Source organism: Aulonocara sp. 'chitande type north' Nkhata Bay, linkage group LG17, assembly GCF_057382095.1.
Source record: "Aulonocara sp. 'chitande type north' Nkhata Bay isolate Kocher_YH1m ecotype deep benthic linkage group LG17, A_spYH_male_GT1.1, whole genome shotgun sequence".
Taxonomy (NCBI): domain Eukaryota; kingdom Metazoa; phylum Chordata; class Actinopteri; order Cichliformes; family Cichlidae; genus Aulonocara; species Aulonocara sp. 'chitande type north' Nkhata Bay.
Genome location: NC_141360.1, coordinates 40,316,223 through 40,339,101, shown reverse-complemented (window position 1 = coordinate 40,339,101; position 22,879 = coordinate 40,316,223). Strand labels below are relative to the sequence as shown.

General features: G+C 41.8%; 1 protein-coding gene across 1 annotated transcript in view; it reads right to left on the bottom strand.

Annotated features, from left to right (window-relative positions):
- The window catches only part of hmcn1 (hemicentin 1), a 90,697-nt gene extending 75,834 nt beyond the window's left edge, over positions 1-14,863 (bottom strand). Inside the window, exon 1 of the mRNA XM_086268500.1 lies at positions 14,309-14,863. Within this exon, the coding sequence (XP_086124626.1) occupies positions 14,309-14,603 (295 nt within the window). The 5' untranslated portion in view covers positions 14,604-14,863. The remainder of the gene's footprint in view (positions 1-14,308) is intronic.
- Positions 14,864-22,879: the final 8,016 nt, after the last annotated feature.

The following is a 22,879-nucleotide window of genomic DNA, read 5'->3' as shown; positions in this document are numbered from 1 at the left end:
TGTTTCCTTTCTAATCTCTTAATCTATATCTTGTTATTCTGCATACCATCCCCAATTTACATCTAATGACTGAACGTTACCCTGAAGCAACAGAGCTGTCAGCACGCAGGATTTCAAAGCACCAAACATCAAACCTGTGACGTAAACTAAGAGAGAAGAAGCACCAGGCAGTTGTGGCCCTGCCTCTCCTGGTGATCGTTAGTCTTTGTAATTGAATGTGACTGGGGACAATGGGCCCCGAAACCACAGATATCTATTAATGGAACTGAATGATCAGACGATGCTACGCACAAATAAATAAAAACTGATGCTCACTGTGTAATCCCTCCCAGATGCACAGACCCACGAGAAGCCTGATCCAGAGTCAGTTATCCATCTGACAGGATAACATGTGCTGGAGACACAGCACAGAGGAGGATGAGACCCGAGGGTACGGCTCACAGTAATTAAACTGGGATAGCTCAGTAGGTAGAGCGGTTGCCCCATGATCGGAAGGTCAGGGGTTCGAATCCCCTGAACGGCTACCCTGAGGTACCCTTGAGCAAGGTACCATCCCTACACGCTGCTCCCCGGGCGCTGCACTGGTGGCTGCCCACTGCTTCACTGAGTGAATAGGTCAAATGCAGAGAAGAATTTCCCCACGGGGATCAATAAAAGTGTACATTATTATTATAAACGTGTCCCATGTGCATGAGCGTCTATGCAAATTTATCACTGTCATTTATGGGAATGTGTGGTATTTTTTAAGAAGTACTCAGATGAGTTGCAAGCATCCGGATCTTTCCTTAAAGCTGATGTTCTCAGAGCCCGCCCTGACCCTGTCTTCAACGCTGACCTTTGACCCCTACAGTTTGTCAGCTGTGTTCAACAACGGTCTGCAAAGCATAAACAACAGCAAGCTCCATCTGGAGCGCATTTACCTTTCTAAACTATTTCGGAATTTAATTTTGTTTTTCACTGTGCAATATAAAAGACATTTCGAGCCACGTATGCCACAGCGCTTTTTGAAACCAGATGTTACCATAACAGACTTTTTAAACTCAGTAAATAATGTTGCCGTCTCGCTATCCTCTGACTATCTGACTAAATGCTTTGTGGAAGCACAAATCTGCAATTTAGGGGTGTTTTAGATTGACTGCAATTTTATTCTTTTGTTTTCAGAATCTGGTTTGGCTTTAAAACATTCACACTTCAAGACAAATCGTATACATGTGAGTAACTCTGCAGAAAGAACAGGCTTGAGGAAAAGTACTCCACAAGAATTAAAAAGGTAAGTAGCAGTCGTTCATTAGCTGCTATTCAAATGCACTCGATTAATTCATCATCAGTAATGTGATCACATCTTTTTTTTAAAGAGAGATTATACAAACTTATATACATTGTATCATCTTATATGACATTAGATCTTTTCAAACATTTAAACTTTTCTTTTTAAACAAAAAACAAAGTAAAATATGAAAAACATCATACCTACACAAGAACAGAAAGTTAAGGAAAAACTAAGTAAATTAGAAAAAAATTAAATAAAAATAAAACAGGGAAAGGGGGTGCTTAAATCCTATGTCTACATTAAATAAGAGGAAATCACAAATCTTTTCCATTTAGTCACAGGGTGGGTAAAATGCATTGCTCTAAATACTGAGAAGGGAAGATTTCAGATATCCCACAAAGGGTGTCCACTGTGAGTGAGATCTTCTCCACTCTCAAAAATGTCCAGACAGTATTAACCCATAGTGGTGCAGATGGAGGCGTAAGAGATTTCTAAAGAAGTAAAATACAGTCTAAGAAGAAGGGAACAGAAAACCAAGACATCAGTTTGCTTGGGAGATATATTAAGAGGGATCATTGGAACTCCAAATATGCCAATTAGAGGATCTTCTTGGATCTGAATTCCAAAAACCTCTGAAAGTACGTAAAGGAAATCCCTCCAAGATTAATGCAAACTTGGACAGAAGAAAAACACATGGCTTAGGTTGCAAGAGGAGGTCACATTGGTCTATAATTGAAGGATAGATTTTTAGATAAATGAAAAATGGACTGTGTTTATTACTTTACACTGCATACAGTCCTCTAAAGCCTTTCTTTACACATGACTTCATACTGACAGAGTTCTGGTCTGATTTATGATCAAATGGTTGGTGCTCTGTATGTTTTCACTTACAAAGTGTCTGTGACTTCATCAGATCAATAGTAACGGACATAAAAGTCTCTGGATCAGGCTCTGATGAATGTTCCTTCTATCAGCTTCACCTATGAAAAACTGAAGATATTAAAAAAACTTGTGGTTATGACTCCCGTGGATGCTTTTTTATGGTCATAACAGGATTTTACAAAACCACCACGACAGCACATTAGAAAGAAGCAGCGTTCGTGAGAAGGATAAAGAAGACAAAGGTGCAGACTTGATGAGCCAGAGCAGCAAGTCTGCCTCTGTTTAGTGTCGGGGACTTTGTCTGTGACCCAGCACTTTGAGCTTATTCTGTATTTTTGAGTTTCTTATGTGAGGTTTAATTATAAATTCCTATTCAAAGGAGCTTGCAAAGAAAAGCGTCTGGACTTCTTTAAGTTACTTGAAGACGTTTCACCTCTCATCCGAGAAGCTTCTTCAGTTCTAAGGTCAAATGGTGGAGAGTCCCAGATTTAAACCCAGTGGGAGTTTTCCCCCACAGAGGGATAAAGGACCCCCCTGATGATCCTCTAATCACATGAGCCAAGGTGTGAAACTGGGTGTGGGTCCCAATCAGCCAGGGTTTCGGGTGAGCTCATTGTGAAACCTGGCCCCACCTTATCATGCGAATTCCTGCCCAGACCTCTACATTGGACTGAAGAAGCTTCTCGGATGAGAGGTGAAACGTCTTCAAGCAACTTAAAGAAGTCCAGATGCTTTTCTTTGCAAGCTCCTTTGACTACAATGACCTGGATGACTGAGAACCTTCACAGGCATATAAGTTCCTATAAGTTTTTCTTATTTAGGGCGTAGCTGAGTTTTAGTTTAGCATCTGTCTCTTCGGTTTTGTGTCTTGTTTCTTGTCTAGTCTGTCATGTGTTTTATGTCTGTTGTTATGACCCAGGGTCATTATTTGTGGTACGGGGTTGTTATTGTTTGTATTTGTATTCAGCGATGCTTGTTTCCAGGTGGAGGCCGCCCATTGGTGGAGGAAGGAAAGAGGCCAGCTACAAAAGGGGTTGGACTGGGCCGGTGAGCAGACTTTTCCTGGTTCCCCGTGAGCTGTGTGGCTGGGGACCGTCGTGGCGTGTGACTGCAATATTAATGTTGAAAAAGGGTTGTACCTGGGCTTGGTAGCTGTAGGGGTGGGAAGCCGTTTTCTTTTATTCCCCTCTTTTTTCCTGTTTCGGGTAGGGAGACAGGTTAGAGAATTGTATTTTGTTTTGGAATCGTGGGAGGTAAGTTAGCTCTGTTTTTCTTTCTAGTGTGTTTTGTTTGTTGTTTTGGCATCGCCCACCCTGAAGCTCGCTACCTGTTCAGTGAATAAATTAACCAAACTCGTCATTCTGCCGTGGTGTGTTTTTTTGTTTGTGTTATTATGTATCGGGTTTATTTTTTTGTTGTGTTGCACCCCGGCTTCGGGCCGGTGTGTAACACTGTGGGTTCCATATTGTCAAGCCTGTGTTGTCATGTCTACGTCTCTCCATACTTCCTGTTGTTTTCTTGGTTTCTATCTTCAATGTGTTCAATTTTACTTTTCCCTGTGACATCATTACGCTCATTCGAATCAGCTGTGTCCCCATATGTTTCCACTTCCCTTGGTCACCTCCTGTGTGCATTCATTCTGTGTTTTCATTCGTTCCTCGTCTGGTCGTCTGCTGTGTTCATGTCATATTTCCAGGTTTTTCTATGTATCCATGGCAGTTCATGTTTTAATCTTAGTTCACCCAGTTTAGGTTATTGTTTAGTTTCGCCTTTGCCTTTTGTTTCGTAATGTTTTCCAGCCTTAACTGAACGGCTTTCTTCACGTGTCTCACTGTGACAGTTAAGGCTGCAAATGCCTTTTAAGAAAGGGTGAAAACTGGCACAGGCCACAAACACATTGCTGCTTGTGATGTTTCTTGGTCTCCATTATAGAAAAGTCAAAGCACTCACAGCTGGTTGGCCTGATTTTTAAAATTTACTCTCTCTTTGCTAAATGCAGCTTCTTAATTGCAGTAATTGCATTCATTTTCTTAAAAAAAACCCCCAAAAAGTAGAAGGCTTAAGAATAAATGGCAACAACTTCAATATTAAAACCACAGAACTGCAAAGCTCATGAATAAGTATTTTATGACAGACTGTAATTACGCCTGCTCATAAGAGACCGGCGGCGTTTTCGGTTCACTATGGCTCTTTTGTTTAACGGGGGAAATTCTAATTGAGCTGAAGCAGACAGAGAAACCTCAGATGCAGCAGATCAGCGCTGTCGACCACACACAGATGCACACTCAGATGTTTGCAGCGGTGATTTCCAAACGGTGTGCCATGGCACAAAGGTTTGTCCAGCTGTGTTGCTGAAAATGTAAAACTGGCCGTGAGCTCGACATGTGCTTCTCATCAGCTTGACGTAGGATACCGTGTACCAAACCATCAGATTAAGCTCAGGCTTCACCCTAAATCCTTAATTGTGAGGTAATAACACAACATAGATGCATACTTTATAAAGGGAGAGGTCTACAAACACAGCTAGTTATGGCTAAGGTGGTCTTTGTGATATATGACTTCCCCCCAGCACAGACTGCCTAAATGCTGATGGTGAGATACATACGTAGCAAAAATCCACACAGTTAAAATCTTCTGGCTTTTCTTCTTGTAGTGAATGAGACGTCAGCCGTGGAGCTTATTATGAAACGCTTTAGCACCACCGTACACACCATAGAACAATTATACAGTGATCAGGCTTCACTGATGCAAAATAAACCACAAACTCAGCTCTCATGTTTCTGTCCATGCTCATATACTGACGCTGACTAAACTTGCTCAGGTACAGCTTCATGGTCCCACTATTATGCCATCAGCAACCTTTTACAAGCATGTAAAGACTCAATTTAAGGAGATTTAAATCTGGCAAGGTAGACAACATTTAAATAAAACAGGAAGACCATATTTTTGGCCACTCTGAGGTAAGTTAACAAGCTATAAACATAATACTGACATATTATCACTTTATAAAGTGGCTGTGGTGAGTTACTGTTCCTAATTACACATCCTGTAGATACAGAACATTTGGAGACTGGAAGTGTTTTGCACAGTACTGTGCAAAAGTCTTGAGCCAGCCCTCATTTCTTCATCTCTTGCTGAGAAAATGGGAAATGCAGTAGGTGCAGTGATTCATGGAAACACACGATACAGCAAATAAGGCAAAAGCAGAATTTGAAAGTCAGCATTTGGTGCAACCATTGTTATTTGCGAACCACATCTCTTAGGCAAGCTGTCTCGTTGTTTCTTTGGGCTGTTTTCAGGAATAGTTCTCCAGGATTCTCGAAGGACATCATCTTTGGATGTTGTTCCATCCACTGCCGTGTAACGTTCAGGTCTGGGCTCTGGGGAGGCTTCTTGACAGCCAAATCCAATGAGACCATTTCTGATGAGGCCTCAGTGAACAGTAGATGGATCAACTGAGCGGCCAGATTTATCTCTTGTGTCCTGTGCCAGGTCTTTGCTGGATTTCTTTCCTATTTCCTAAGGACATGATTTTCGATACTATTCATCCATTGTAGGTGGTTTTGTTCAACTTCCTGGTGCAGATGATTTCACGCCTGTCGAGACTGTTCTGTGATGTTTTGTGTGTGAAAGATTCAACTAAGAAATTGGAACAAATGATGTGATTGTGCACCAGGCTGCTAGTAACAAAGTGCCTGAAGACACAATTTAAAATCGGTTCTTTGCTAAGTTGTCTGGTGACGACAGATTCGTTTCATGAGTTAGGCATCGTTTTCATGCTTGGGTGATTCAGAGTTCAGCGTTAAGTAACTTAACAAACACACAAAGTGGCCAAGCCCAAGGACTGAAATGAAAATTAGTGAAAAAACTCAAAGACCTTCAGAAGGTCTGGAGAGTTTATTTGCTTTACATTTACTTATTCTGATAACCTGATTATCTGTATTATAATAAATAGACCTCACTATACCCTAATTGTATGTATACTGTCTGCATCAGAGGGATGCAACATTAAATTTGATATGAAACGCTGCACAAAACGTGGTTTATAAGAAAATCTCAGAGGAATTTGACCATTTTGTTCCACAAACTGAGGGTTTTGCTACACGTCTAAGGTTACTGTTTTCCTGTTCTGGGTCAGACATATTTATCTGACCTGTCCCTAACTCTTACCATGTGTTCTGGGTCTGAGCAGCAAGTCATCTAACTTCATTTAGGAGAGCCGAGTCCTTGAGGATATCAGGTGATTTTGATAACAGCTGCCGCTGGCTGTCTTTTCTTGGTTGGGGGCTTTTAAAGGCTTCTTTCATTTTAGCTGCCGTGTTCTGACTACATTAGTTTTTTGGTCCAAACCACACTTTCAAACGCCCCACTACACAGTCCAAATGGGTAGTTTCCAGCTGCTTGGTGCCAGCTATACCAGCTGCAGGCACACATGTATGATGTTGTATGTTGAGTATTTGCCATTCTGCATTTTTACTGCTTTATTACTCATAATAATAAGCCCAGCCTCTGCACTTTTACTGTTGCCCTTTCATTGAGGCTGTCTTTAAAACAGCATAATCAGTTGATGTCTAGACTACATTATTGAGGAAATTATTTTTCTAAGGATTGTTTTAGCTAACAAATTCATCTGATTTCATTGTTTTGCATCATACACTTAGAGTCTGGAGGACTCATTTGGAACACGTTAGATTTACTCTCATGTAGACCTGACGCCAAAGTTGAACATTCCCATGGTTTGCAATGGCATGATCTCATGTTGGCTGTGACTTCCAAGGCGGTGATTTATTATTCTTTAGTGTGTAAATTGTACACGGTACTACTGAGTGTTAGTACATTTTAGGTGCAACATCTGTAACATTTCAGTGTGGACCAAGTGAGATATTACAAGAGCAATGCGTGTCTTCCAAAATGATCAAGGCTACCATATTGTCTGCAGTTGAACAGTTCTCTCAAACATGCACAGGAGTACATGTTTGGGACACGAGTGGTATAATTTAGCTTAATACGTGATTACATAGCTCTGAATCCTTAAAACTTAAAACGTATTTCTAACTCGCAGGAGAGAAATAGCAGAAAAGGTGAGCTCACAGAGAATCATCAGTCAACTATGGAGTTCATTTCAGCACTGCAGTTTTTAATAGCAGGGGGGGGGGGTCACTTTCCCTAATCTCAGCCTCAGCTTTGATAAGCACTCTGTGTACCACCATTATGTGCACTACAAAGACAGAAAAAGACATTAACAGCTAGCCAGTTGCTAATCTTTTTAGCTGGTAAAGTGTCAGCTACACTATATGGACAAAAGTACTGGCCACACATTTTAATTTTTAAATTCAGGTGTCTTTGGGCCCACTGCCACAGGTGAACAAATCAAGTCTTCCCTCTTAGATATTTCACAATCAGGAAACGTTTAGGCACCGCAACAACTTGGACACAAGTATAGATAACTTGTTATTAATCTCCGTCTCTCTTCCACAGCATGTCTTCATCCTGTCTTCCTTCTCTCATCCCAACCAATCACATCAGATGGCCCCGCCCCTCCCTGAGCCTGGTTCTGTCGGAGGTTTCTTCCTGTTAAAAGGGAGTTTTTCCTTCCCACTGTCGCCAAAGTGCTTGTTCATAGGGGATGATTGTTGGGTTTTCTCTGTATCTACTATTGTAGAGTCTACCTTACAATATAAAGCGCCTTGAGGTGACTGTTGTGTGATTTGGCGCTGTATAAATAAAATAAAATTGAAGTGAAGTGACAGACCATGTAAAATTACATCATTTTCATTCCTTGCACCTGGCTGTTCTCAGAGGAATATTTTTTGTGTTTGTTACCACTGACCTATGAATTATTCAAACATACACAAGACACTTAACTCAGGGAATGAACCAGCAGCCTCGCACAAAAGACACAAATTTGTTTCCCATTTCTTTCGTTGAATCTACAAAAATATTAACGATCACAGTATTTTACATCAACATAGTGATTCTCAAAAGCTGTTAGCTGAAAACTTGACGCGTTTGGGTGTGTTGCTGGGTCCTGAGAGATGCATCTGGGCCTCGAGCTCCTCCATGTACAGTCCACCAAGGCATCATCAGAAATGGTTTCAGTAAGGAGGTTAGCTTTTAAGAAGCCGCTCTTAATGAAGGGAAAAAAGGCGGAGATGTGCCAAGAACAAGGCAAGAACAAGAACTGGACTGAAAATCAATACTAAAGAAACATCGAAAGAGGCACAGCAGTGAGAGTCTTCAGCCATGGAGGCACGGTGGAGGCTCCGTCATGTTTGGCACTGCTTCATTCATGCTGTTGGGGATTTAGTCAAAGGGTTGCAGTGAGACTTTTAATCCAATACCATCTGGATAGCATTTGAGTGACAGCACCTTCATATTTCAGCATGACAATGATCCCAAAACCAGCATCAAAAACATACCTGGATAGAAAAGCAGTGGAACACGATCGGCCCCTGATCCGTCCTTCCCAGAGCCCAGATCGAAACATTACTGAAACAGTGGGCTCATCAGGACACAGAGCAGAACAAAAGGCAGCCAACAGCCAAAGCTTTGTCCTTCAAGAAGCCTGGAGCACGTTTCCTAAAGACTACTTGAAGAAATGACAAGAAAGCTTTCCTAAGAGTGTTCAGACTGTCTCTAAGAATAAACGTGATCATACCAAATATTGACTTTCAAGCTTTCTAGACTTGTGCAAACTCTGTTTTTGCCTTATATGCTGTAATTCTATGTATGTTTGAGCATTTCAGTAAAACGCCTATTTCTGATTTTACTGGAAAAAGAAAAAGAAAAGGGATGGCTCAAGACTTTTACACAATATTTTACGTCTGGTCATGATAGTCACAAGCTAACCCATCAACTTACTTAACAATGTAATTATACAGAAGTGCAAGCTCACACATTTTTCACTGTCCAGCACCGCTCCTTCCCAGATGATGACGTGTGTGGAAAATCTTTTATATGAAATTGTTTCACCACTGCTTTCTGTTTCAGGTTCATGTCTTGACAGCCAGACACTTATCCAAAAAACACAAACAAGAGCAGAGCTACAAAAGGTCAAAGGGATACTGGCAGGAGCCCAGACAGTGATGTCAAAGAGTCTAGAAGGTCACAAGGACATTGAACCTCGGGTTGATGAGCCTCCAGTGGAGATTAGAAAACAAGTTCACACAGCAGAGAGAGAAAAATGTTTGACAAATACTTCACGAATGGGCCACTTACTACGCATGGGGTTATGTGGGCCAGTGGATCCTAAGGTCATCTAGATGTGACTGTTTTTTAAAAGGCAAGAAGATCCTTGAACCTTAGGATCTGTAAAGCTGTCGAAGGTTTAAACATAAAGGATAAAGTGTGACGCGGTTTTCTGTAGCAGTCTTCGGGGATGAGCGTCCAAGATGAAAGAAGTCGCTCAGTGACAACTGGAAACCTTCCACTCGTGTGTCGTGAGTTGAACCCACTGAACTACGAGCACCTTGGGCCACGTCATGAGGTGCAGCCCTAAAAGTTAATACCTATTTTAATACTCCGCATCCATTAAAACATAAAACTCACAGACACAGTTTCAGTCTGCCACACTTTTCTCTCCTCCTCTATTTTCTCCCGAACCTCCACCTCTCTCTTTTGGCATTCCTGCCTAATAGCATCATTACTGACTCTGTCCAGCTAAACGCCGGCTGCGCGTAATCTCACACGGGCGGGGCAGTTCAGACAAAAAAAAGCTACTCTGGAAGGAAGGAAACAAAGGGACGAGGGGTAGAAAAGGACGCGAACGCCAGCATGGAGGGCTCTGTGATAACGGCCTTTGATCTTGCAGAGAAGGCAGAAGCTATTCCATCATCTCCTCCCATCACTCCGCACTCCTTTGGTCGATCTCCTTCTAACTTAGATAACTTGGATGGAAATTTTTAGCAAGGAAGGCCAACAACTTACTGGACCCAACCCCGAGATCTCGCAGCTGAAACACAAAGAACGTGCAGAATAAAACAAGCAAAACTCCAAGAAACACGTCGGTGGTTTGTTCCATTTTCAAAACCTTCACGCTGATGTCACGCAGGCATGAGTCAGTAAAATCTGTCCATCTTTCATCCTTTCTCTGTTTGGACTTTAGCTTCCACAAACACATTCATTGTAGGGAGACAAAAGACATTACGGTGATTAATGATACTCTCTGCCTAACGTAGATCTTTTTAAGTCTTTATCATATATTTTCAGAGTAGATCAAAGAACCCTAAGTCACAATGGCAACCCTACTCTAGCTCATCTATCTTTAAAATAGAAAAAGTGTTAGGTTTAGGTGTTAACTATCAGTTTTAAGGATAACGGTGTTTCATCCACACTCAATGAAAGTGTAGTCATTTTCACTATATCCTCAGTCCTACTGGAAGTGTGTCGACACCATCAAAACCAGCAACAATGCAAGATAGGACTGGTAGAGCATTACCGCAGATCATAGACGTCACTGACCGCAAAGGGTTTGCAAACAAATATTAAACCCGATTATGCTGTTGTGTACATTTTTGCAAGTTTATTTAAGTCCTCTAAAGTGGAAGACGGTGCTACCCCCAAACGCCTTAGACACCCTCCATTAAGCTGGAGTGTGCACTACAACATAGTGTCAAGGTTTAAAGGCTCTCTGACTTTCCTGGGCACGTTAGGAACCAGGTGCTGGGTTTGGATCCGTCTTAACCTTGGACGGTTAAACATTAACACGAGCAAGCGTCAGACACTCACAAACACATCCTCTCACAGCGAGGTAGTAGCTACATGGACGTGTGTGTATGTAAGGATGCCAACAGGGCCATGCAGACAGATAAGTGTCTACCATTTTATTTCCTGTCATTGTCATGCAGTGTTTGTTTCTTTAATTGAAACAATGCACAAACTGGCATTAGTCTTGGGCTAGAGGCCACGTTTCGTAGCTCGGGAAGAACGGAAGCATCGTGAAATGAGTTTAATTGTCTGTAAACTCTCAAATAAATGTTCCAGAAGTGCAGCGAGTCTGTTTGCAACGCACCTTTGGCTTCTCTGCATGAGCCTGAAGTCCTTATTGACAGATTGATCGTCAGACTGCAGCCAGAGAAGCGAGATGTTCGTGTTTGTAGCTGTCCAGGACTCTTCTGTACAGCCACTTCTCTCATTAAGCGAATGCCCATTTCAAGAGTAATGACATATTGTATTGTTAAGAACACAGGCAGACTTCAGCGGTAAACACACAGCCCTTGCACTGTGGTAAAATGACTTGTGAAGGATCCTGTGCCTTTCTTTCTTTCTCTGCCTGCAGGATGGAGGAAAGGGGGGAGGCTTCCTGACTGATCTTCCCACACAGGCCTGACCCCAATATCCAGGCATCCTCCTGACTCTTTAGCTTCACACACGTTCAGGCAAGCACGCACAGACACAAAGATTGCAAACACACTCTCTTGTTTACAGTGTCGGATTGCAGTGTAAATAAAAAGGGAAGCTCTGATTTAAAAGCAGCCAAGTCAAACAGGAGGGACTGCGTTATCGCACCACGTTGGATGCAAAGCAGAGAAAATGGATCCGCGGCACAATGAAGCAAACCCTTAATAAAACAAAACCGACTCTCTCCGAGGAGCCGGGATTTTGTTGGAAAAGGACAAAAAGTGGGAGAGAGACGGGGTCAGAACATTTGGCAAAATGCTCTGCTACCCCTGCTTGCAGTGCGCTGCAGTAATCATTCCTCTATTCCGCCGGGGGTGTCGGAGCACACATCCTGACATCCTCGTAAACACTTTAAGAAGCAGACAAACGTCACAAACACAGAGAGGAGTCGACGCTGGAGCGCTCAATCGAGCTGTTGTGTTTCACTACCAAAGGATAATCTTATAATCACTTCTCAATGAAGTCAACATTTCCTCTAAATTAAACCCTTCAGTTACACAAACAGGTTAAAACCGCAGCATTCTTTCACTACTGTCTCTCTGTCCAAGAGCATCGCTAATCACCTAAGATTTACTTTCCCCACAGAGGCACGCACTAATGAATTCATCATTTGTAAGATTTGTGTATACTGTGCATTTTTTCCTCCTTGAATATAATTATTATTCTAGGCACAGAGCAGACTGAAACAATGATTGAAGAAATGTGCTTCATGAGAATTTGTGACATGCTGAAACTGAAAAGAGACACAGGTATGCACACATGGGTATTCACAGACGCGGACTAAAGCTTTCTTGGCTGCTGCATCAAAGCACACTGTGCGCTGTCTATCTTGCGTGCTGCACAATATCGTTTATTATTTAGTAAATACTGATATCTATGACTAGCTAGTTTATTGTGATGGTGCTTTGTTTTCTCTATTATTATGTTGCTCTTTGTTGTTTGCTGTCTCCTCTGTTTGTTTTTTTTGTTTGTTTGTTTTTTTTTTTTCTCCATACAGGTGACCCAGGAGTTCTTTTTTTTTTTCTCTCTCTCTTCCCCCCCCTTCTCACCGTCTCTTCTCCCCTTTGGTTTTCTTTCTTTCTCTCCCCCTCTTTCTCTCATTCATTCCCCCTGTCCTATTTATTAAAAAAAAAAAAAAAAAAAAAATGACAAAGGATGAACTGAAGCTCTGCCATCACGTAATGTCGCATACTGCTGTTTCTGATGTCATTTATAAAAAAAAAAAAAAAAAAAAAAAAAAAAAAGGAAACTGAAAAGAGAAAAAAAACATCTGGAATAGGAATCTGTGTCTTCACCTCACAGATCACCTCCGTCTATTCATCTTTTCTTTCCATCCTTCAGATCCTGGAATGTTTGTTGCTCCGAGTGCATTTAGAAAAAATGTAGGTACTCTACATACAACGTTAAAATACGAAAGCATTGTGTTTCATGCACTTTGTGAAGTAATATTCACGAAGCACATTTTGCAGAATGCTACGTATGGAAACTAAACATTAAATGCATGCAACAGCATGTCTTCATCCTGTCTTCCTTCTCTCACCCCAACCAGTCGCAGCAGATGGCCCCGCCCCTCCCTGAGCCTGGTTCTGCCGGAGGTTTCTTCCTGTTAAAAGGGAGTTTTTCCTTCCCGCTGTCGCCAAAATGCTTGCTCACAGGGGGTCATGTGATTGTTGGGTTTTTCTCTGTGTGTAGGGTCTACCTTACAATATAAAGCGCCTTGAGGCGACTGTTGCTGTGATTTGACGCTGTATAAATAAAGTTGAATTGAATTGTGGTACACTTAAATGCTGGTGAAAAGTAACCATTGAGCCTCCTTGTTTTGAATGAAATAATCACGAAAGGGGCTTCCACTCGCTGGGCCCACGTCCTCATTTTAGTTTTGACAGCGTTCTAGTAGGTAAAGGTGATGCTTGGACATGAATTGAGCTGCGGTTTGGGGACTGGTGACAGTCTAGCAGATCCTCATGCACTAAATAGAAGTGAAGAAGTTAAAGAATTGAGAACAAGGAGGGAGGGTGGGGCAGGTAAACGAGAATGAACAGCTTGCAGAACTGAGGGAACCTATATAGATGACAATCGGAAAGAGCGTGTTTGGAGGCGTGGTCCCGCTCCTGAAATTCCGATACATAATCTCCAATTAAAGAGACAAAGGTGAGTCAACATTACCACCCAAATATTCAAACCCTAAATGATGACTTTAATCTGCTGTTGTTCAATAAGACCAATAAGACTGATGTCCTCAGTCTTACATTACTCTTCACAAGGACTCCGTTCTTGTCAGATGTGTGTGTTGAATATTTGGAAATGTTTTATCTTGTATGACCCCCCCCCCCCTCCCCATGCACCTCTGAAGACTAATACTAGCCAGGGATACTGTTTGACTGCCCAATAAAATACAGCCTAGGCATTAATTTTCAGAATGAGAGAGCACCCACGAGTGATGATAATCATCAAGCTGCACTGCAAACCTAAAGCCACACAGTAACCCTGGCGGAATGCTAATGATACAGTGACCGCCAGGCTGAACATCTGTGCGAGATGAAATGCCCCAGAAGTGCCTCCCGTGGAGGTGTGAGGAGGTTAAGGCAGTCAGACGGCGGCCTGTGAGCAAACTATCACATTTGTCACACCTCTGTCTGCTTTTGTTTAGACTGCGAAGAGTAAGCACCAAATCATCACATTTAAAGAGAAGAAAAACAAGAAAAAAGAAGCAGAATTGACCTAATCAAACCATCTCTTCGTCTCTTATTACATTACCTGGGTCGTGAAAGGGCACCAGGGCAAAGTTATACAAAGGTCTCTTCGGTCTGCTCAGGGATGTCTCCAAAATCTTGGATGCGCCCTCTATCACTTGGACCAAGTCGTCGTACATGGAGCCGGTCACATCAAAGACGAACGCCAGGGTGGATGCGCCCTCCGGGATGTCCTCCTTTACGGCCCCCGTGTTTGCGTCTTGCCCTGCGGCCAGCGCCACTGAGAGGACGAGCGGAAGCCACATCAGTGATCCAGGAGTCTTCTCTGTCATTGTTTCACGATATTTTGTTTTCGCCATTGGGAAACTCAGAGTGAGTCTCGAGATAGAGGCAGAGACATCTGGCTCTCACCAAAAAGTTTTGAAAATTTATAAGAGTTGATCAAATTCCCAGCATCAGCGAAAGAAACACGGGAATCTCCCGGTGCAGCTTTCGAGCGCCTACTTTTTGGTTCTCCTGCAGTCTGTTGTTTCCTCTCAACGCTCAAGCTTAACTTCTGTTCCCAGCAGCTGTGGCAGCCCCTGTTCCCTCAGATCTGCAGAGTCAGAGCCCCTGTTCAGCTCTGTCATACAAAGACCACCTCTCAGCTGGCCAGAAAGTCTCCAAGGCGCAGACTACTTCCCATGCACAATAGCAGCGCTATGATTGGACAAGATGTTTTGGGTGAGTTCCTTTACTTCAGCAACGACACAAAAGTACCACAGTACGATTATTTCTTAAAAGCTGTCGTTATAATTCATTTTTGACAGATTCTTTTTAAATACCGGTGTAAGCTTTGACGCCGGGGCATGAACTGGACATGCCTGGGACGCTCACCTAAAGTGAAACGAGCTGAAATAAATGAAGGTCTGCAGTATTGGGGATTTTGAGCACTACTGCCATCTAGCGACTGCAACTTGGCTTTTACACAAATTTTGTGTTAACCCAGTTGTGTTAAAGGTTTTTAATAAAAGGCCCATTTTATTTAAAAAAAAAAATAGTAATAATAATAATTTTAAAAAAAACCCTCATTGTCAGTATCAAAACTGAAGATCGTTTTGCATGGAAAGAAAATCAAATGTTTATCAGAAGTTTTTATTGTGACATTAACGGCAGAAAAATGACTGCAAAAGTAATTTTAATTTGCTCTTATTTAAGATGAGAAGAACTTTATTTATCCCGAGGGAAATTCTTTTGTCATAAACATGCTCAATGCAGCAAGAGGAAAAGTTAGTGCAGAAAAAATAAAATAGCATAATTATCAGCGCGAGTAATTATGACAAGTGACATGTTAGAATCAGAATCAGAAAGGGTTTTATTGCCAAATGTTGAGCAGGTTTACAACATTAGGAAATTGCTGCGGTGCTTCAGTGCAAACATACTGTCATAAATTACGCTAAAATAGACATGAAAATAAAAATAAGAATAAGAATTAAAAGTGCAATGAATAAAAGAGTAGCAGCATGTAATGGGGGAATGAAAAAAACATTCAACATACAGATGAGTAATAATATTGCACAATCTGTGGGAATAAAATGCATTCATATTAATCCTATAGGATTAATATAATAAAGTCACCTACAGAGTGATGAAGAGTTGTACAGTCTCATAGCCACTGGTAGGAAGGATTTCCTGTGGCGGTCAGTTCTGCATTTAGAGGCGATGAGTCTTTGTGCTCCGATGGCTCCTGGGATGAGAGGGATGGTCTATGATGCTGAGAAGCTATTTTAATATTCTCCTCTCAGACACCTCCACCAGGTTCTCCAGTCGGACACCCGGGACAGAACCAGCCAGCTTGTTCAGCATCAGCTGTCTTCACCCCACTGCCCCAGCACACAGCTGCAAAGAACACAGCACTCTCTACCACAGAGTGATAGAGCATGGTCAGCATTTTCCTACAAATATTGAAAGACCTGAGCCGCCTCAGTAGGAAAAGCTGGCTCTGCCCTTTTTTGAAGACAGCGTCTGTGTCCAGTTTACAGCCAGTGTGTACCCCCAGGTACCGTTAGTCCTCAACTACCTCCATGTCAGCCACTCTGATGAGTTCTTCATGTACATCTGAAAAAACAAGCCAGGACCCTTACTGCAAACTTTAATCAGTTTTGAGTGTTCACAGCGGGTGTTCACCAAGTTATAGTTATTATTATTATTATTATTATTATTATTATTATTATTATTATGAAGGAAGGCTCAGAGGAGGCTGGAGAAAGTTACCATCATGGGCTCATCTGGTCAGGATGAGAATGAACAGTCATCAATCACTTGCAGGTTTCTCGTTTTATTGAATAATCAGCATTAAAGGAAAGACACGCATGAACTGCTAACTCTGAAAGGAAACAAAGTGTGATTTAAGTAAGTCAGTAAGTTAAAATAATGCATGAACTCTGGAGCCTCAAACAGAAACTCATCTCAGCTGCCGCCCCATGTGGGAGTGAAGAAAAAGAGAGCTGTAGGTGAGTGCGGTCCTTATATAACAGGTGACAGGTGAGTGCAATCAAGGGCAAGCCCCACACCCAATCAACGGTGAGGAAAAGAAACAAGGTGCATCTGGTGAGGTGAGTGTGCTGAAAGGTGAGTCTTTACAACACTTATTATTATTATTATTGGATTAAGATGCCAAACATCAGTTATTTACTTGCATTCTTAAACAGAAAATTAATTACTGAGTTGTCAGATAAGTCATGTAATGAATTTTAAGTTTTAAAAGGTTTTGGCAGATTTCAATAATGTTTGTGTTTTTTATGACAAGTGATCGAATAAATCTCTTAAGCAATAAATATCACACCTGTTTTCTTTCTAACATGTCAAATGTGTTTTGATGAATGTTTAGACAGTTTTGATTCATATCGAAATGAAACTAATTCATTTGTTTACTCTTGATGTTGAAGTTCTTGAGACTTTCAGATGGATCAAACTTCAGTTGGTGCACTCATGATATTACTATCTGGAAATAAAGACCTCTGAGAGTCTCCATTACAGGTTTACATTTCTGTTTCACCACTGCGATGCTCATAAGTTTTATTTTAGTTTCTAGCTTCAGTCCCAGGCCAACAACCTTTAAACCATTTTGCCCATTAAGGGCCAGAACTGTGTGAGATATCAGGTGTAAAAGGATCACAATGTCTTTAAAAGTGGAAACTTTTTTATCAATGGCAACAGTAAATGATTACCTTGTTTGGCCACTAGGTGGAGCTAGTCAGCCACAGACGTCCTGCCTTTTTTCTTTCTTTTTGCTTTTTTGTAAATTTAACCAAAAAAGGGGCGGGAGGGGGTGATTAGTACTGTAAACAGTGTCGCTGATTACAAACAACAGAACGTTTATAGCATATATCAAAAATAAATGTAGCTCTTAAAATGATGGGAGACATTAATCGCCTGTCTTTTCCAAGGATAATTTCACGAGGTCTTTAGCGGAGGATGTGGGTGGAAAGTTACACGGAAAAATTCAAATAAGAATCCAAACCTCTCTAACCAAGATTTGCTAAAACCATGTAGGAGGAGAGCAGCTGCCTGTGAGAATTTTGCATGGCAAACAAACAGGGAGGTTAAAGCTATTTGAAAATGCACTGGGTACAGAGAAATGTGTCTGCAAGGCAGTGATTATACAACACATTTCTCTGTATATATAAATCACATCTTAAAGGGGATCGTTAGCACATTCCAATTTCACAGCTTTCTAGCAATATGATCAACCTATCACAAAACAATCTGCAGAAGTAAACGTGTTGGCACACTGTGAATTTACACTCCTTCATTCCCTGGAAACAAGTGTATCTACTATTTAACACACAAGAGCTGTGTTGCAAGCACTGACATGTGCTATGACTTGCTTTTAAGGTAAACACCACATTAGGTTAGCTGATAGGGCCATGACAAACAGCTGAACGTTGTTTAAGTTCTGTAGAAGTCGATGCACTTGTTTCCACAATACAGTCCAGCGAGCAGAAGTTTACATGAACCTTTCTGACCTTGACACTGCAAAAGGGCAAATGTTTAAAAAGGATGTGGCAGTCAGTTAGAAAAGAATGAATCTTAATATTACAGATAAACATAAAACCTTTTAAGTAAAGTATAAGAACAAAAACTGTATTAATGCAAATCAGTGCTTAAAGGTTAAATTAGGTTCTGTACTGGCCATGGAGCAAATCACAGCACACAGACGGACCTCACCAATATACGAAATGACCTCAGACTAACTTATCTCTGTAATAAGGTTGCTGTCCTCATTTAACTTCACCTACGTATACACAGGAAATTCCTCATCACCTGTGGAGATCAGGTATCACCCACTCATTGTTTTTCTTGTGGGGTTCCACTGGGAAGCCGTCTGGGTCCCTCAATTTTCTCCTTATGCATGCTGCCACTTGGCAACCTTATCAGACAGCATGACATTTGTTTCCATAGTTACACAGATGCTACACAGCTATGTGTTTCTATAGAGCCGGATGACGTGGCTGCAAACCTTTTAAAACTTAAGACAAAATTGAAATTATTTTATTGGACCTTAAAATCAAACGAGATCTGTTCGTCCATAAGGTGGGGACACTAGCTGACAGAGTAAGAATTTATCAGAAAGAAAGTCCTGCTCCATCTCTGGAAATGCCAAGACACGACACGTCCCGAACCGTCGTGACTCTGAAAACTTCCATCGTGCATTTCCAGGAAGTTGAGTCTGTTCATTAAACATTGCGTCACTAATCCAGGTGACTTCTTCAAAAATGTTTCGGATGAACAGAATGAACTTCCTGGCATTTCCTTACCTGGATGATTAAACACGCATCAAGTCATTCATGTATGCATTATGCATTCGTTCCCAGTAGACTGGATTACTGCAGTGCCCTTTTTTTGCTGGACTTCCCCCAAAAATCCTCATTACTGTGCAGCTTCTCTAGAATTCTGCTGCAGGGTTATGCTAACATGTTAGATACTGAATGCTCCACAGAGAGCCTCCCTTAAAAAAAATCAGCAAAGCAAACCTTACTGAGAATTTCAAGAAGCTGTTAAAAGGACGCATTTTTAAGCTGATATTTGCTTCCACTCAACAATAAAACGACCATACAGCCGCACCTACTGAGCTCAACGACATTTAGCAATCAGGTAGATAGAAACCATAGCAGATCTTCTTCATCAGTGTTTACTAATGTATTATTTGTATGTTCCTGTGTGTTTCTATTTCCGCGAGGTTGGTTTGTTATTTAAATGTCTGCTTAATATTTAGGTGACCTTGTTTCTTATGTTTTTATGCCCGTGAAGCTTTTTGAAGCTCTATATGTGATGATGGGCTTTACAAAGAAAACTGAATTGAACTGAACTGTTTCTGTGATTGTTGTTTTAACGGTGACACAGCTGCACAGATTTACTTAATAAACACAACAGTGGAAGTAGGTCAGTTTGTACAACAACTGTCCCGAGCATACAGCCACCACAGCTCTGATCTAAATACAAAGAATTAATGATTTACTTTGTAAACCAGCAGGCATGGAGCCCGTGTTGTCATTGGACCAGTTACACGTCCTGCCTCACAGTCACGTCCCGTCTTTGGTGTGACTCACACCGGTTTTTGAGTTAAACATCACCTTGATAGCAAAAGCTTATTTTATTGTGTTGAACAGGGTTCAGCGCACAAGTGTAGAACATTTAAAAAAAGAAGAAGAAAAAAGCCAGCGGTACATTACAGCAAATACGTTTCTTTTATTGATACCCTCTCATCTTATGATTAAACATCTTCTGAAAACTGAAGCATTCCCTCCTTTGTCAGCCGTTGGTGGAAAAACAATACGTCACTTTCTTTTATCACTGTTTAAAATTTAACAGGACTCATTATGGCAACCAGTTTGTTTGTTTCAGGTTCTGTCAAGCGTTGGAGGTTTGGCAGGAGTACAGACGCCCGAGACAGAGATTTACCAAACGTGCCAAAGCCAAACAGTTCAATGGACTCCGAGTTAAAGTTGTGCAACTTCCTTTATAGTTTCACAAGAAATCTAAAGCTAACACACGCACTGACTTTATACTACCGCTTTCAATTACTCTACCGGCACTTTCCAAATGATATAGCAGTGAGACCTGGGAAATGGCCTGTATTTGTATAGCGCTTTACCAGTCCCTAAGGACCCCAAAGCGCTTTTCACATCCAGTCATCCACCCATCCACACACTGGGGATGGCAGCTACATTGTAGCCACCCTGGGGCGCACTGACAGAGGCGAGGCTGCCGGACACTGGCGCCACCGGGCCCTCTGACCACCACCAGTAGGCAACGGGTGAAGTGTCTCGCCCAAGGACACAACGACCGAGACTGTCCAAGCCGGGGCTCGAACCAGCAACCTTCCAATTACAAGGCGAACTCCCAACTCTTGAGCCACGATCGGAAAGGAAGTGAGAAAAGTGCAGTCACCTTGTAGCTGCAGCGTTTTTGTACTGTGCTGTGTTGTTGTTTCCCACGATTATCTACAAAATCTTTTTTAAAATCTTGCTTTCTGTTTTCAGAATGATGCTGGGAAGAGATTTCTTATGACAAACAATGAGGTATGACTGGTTTGTAAATCTGCATACATGCAGGTAAGTGGAGAGTGCACACAATACCAATGTCACGTTTTCCTGGCTGAGAGCAGGCCTTTGGGGCATTACAAGACACAATGTTCTTCTATTACGAACAGTAAACAACTCCTCTTTTTACCACGAGCAGTCCTGCAAAATTAGAGTTTGTCGTCTTTTTACTTTAATAAATTTAAAACTGTAATAAATATTTTAACTACTACTTAAACTAAGATCACTGAACAAACTGAACAAATGTGAGCTTGTTGATTATATATTGGATGAAACAGAGTGTATAAAAGCAAGATACAGTCATGATGTTAACAGTAACACATGGAGTCCTTGTTAGTAACTTTCAAACTTCTGCTGAGCACTGAGGTAACGACAGGAAGTAAAAAAGCACAGTGCCAAGGCACGGTACAGTTTCTCTCTGATAACTAATACCTGCCTGCACTGCTAGAAGGTGCTAGAATGGATGACTATGATTGCATCAGTCAACGCGAGTAAACGTTAGTTTAGATAATACTTTGGAAAAATTCAGCGCGCACAAACCAGCTGAGCCACTGTCTCTGCGCATGCTTGTGTCTGAATGCAGGCTGCCGGGACAAGTGTGACTTTAGCACACAAACATGTTCCGCATGACACATGCGCTCCATCATTCCAGTAAGCCAACCAGAAAGTCCGCCCTGAGGCCTGGTGCTCTGTCGCCCGACAGACCTAATCCCCGGGCTTACTCCCTCTCATCTCACTAAAGTCCCCCCTTTGTAGTGAACACAACTCATTTGGCCAATGAGGCTCACTGGTTTTGCGCGCACACACAACAACATACCCTTTGTAATCCGTCCCTATTCTCTCTTTTATCTCTTTTTCCCACTCTGGGTTCATCCCTTTCATAAACATACACTGTGTGCAGTATAGACATGGGTAACCATGCGAGTATAAGCATTTGGGAGCACAAACAATTGTCCTCATTCCCTCGTTCTAACCGCAGGCTACAGTGTGCAGTGATAAGAATATATCCTCCTCTTTCCTAGTTAGCTATTTTTTTTTTAATTATAGTCAGTTAAAATCATGAGGAGAGATGAGACGCAATAAAGGAATTTAGCTGAAACTTTACGTTTAAAGGTACGGCAGACTTTACGCATGAGTACAAAAGACACTGATAGTTGTTTTTAAGACAGGCTGCACTGCATTGTTTCATCCGGGAAGTCAGGCAGTGCTGGAACAGACAAACAAGCAAAGAAGAAGTTTCTCCCTCTGTCAGATCTAACTGGATCCCATTTGTTCCCTGTTCAAGAATCTGGGCTCTGGCACTATTTGATCTGCGCATTCTTCCCTTACAAAAACCCCACATTAAAAGCTGGTTGCATAATTAAATGCTCGGCTTTGTTTTTCACAGGCCAGGAACTCAGCGACGCTTCGAGAACAGCGTGCGTACGTGTGTGCGTGCATGTGAATAAATGGGCGTGCCGGAAAGTGAAAGAGAGAGTACAACAACAACAAAAAGAAAGGAGGAAAAAAACAGACAAGGGCGAGAGAAGCGTGAGGAAGGAGCGCGCGAGCCGGAACAAGCTGTAACTTAGTAAGGTCAGGTGACTTCTTATTTACACTGGAAGATGTGCGCGTTTGTCCCAATTCACTGCGGCTCTCGCTGTGTTGTCATGGACACAAGATCGTGCCAATTGAAGACCCCAGAAAGGACCGGAAACAGGCCAAACAAGTTGCGACATTAAAAGAAGCCCTCCAATAATATGAAAAAAAAGCGCAGTGGTACAGCTATAAACCTCAGTAGTTTTGCAGCTTTTTGCACAAGCTTGACATCATGAGTCACATTAAACAAAACTGTTGCAAGGTGTTTTACCACATGACTAACATGACGGGAGATTTTACAGATTCTTATTGTACGCAAAATCTTTGCACAGCAGTACTGGAGCTGTTAGGAGGATATGAAACTGTGGATGTTAAAAGCTAATGTAACATTTAGGCCTTTGCAGTGTAGATTTGGGTCAGTCATATGACTTGTGGGATCTGAGTAATTGCCAATTCCTCTCTACTTCTCTGAT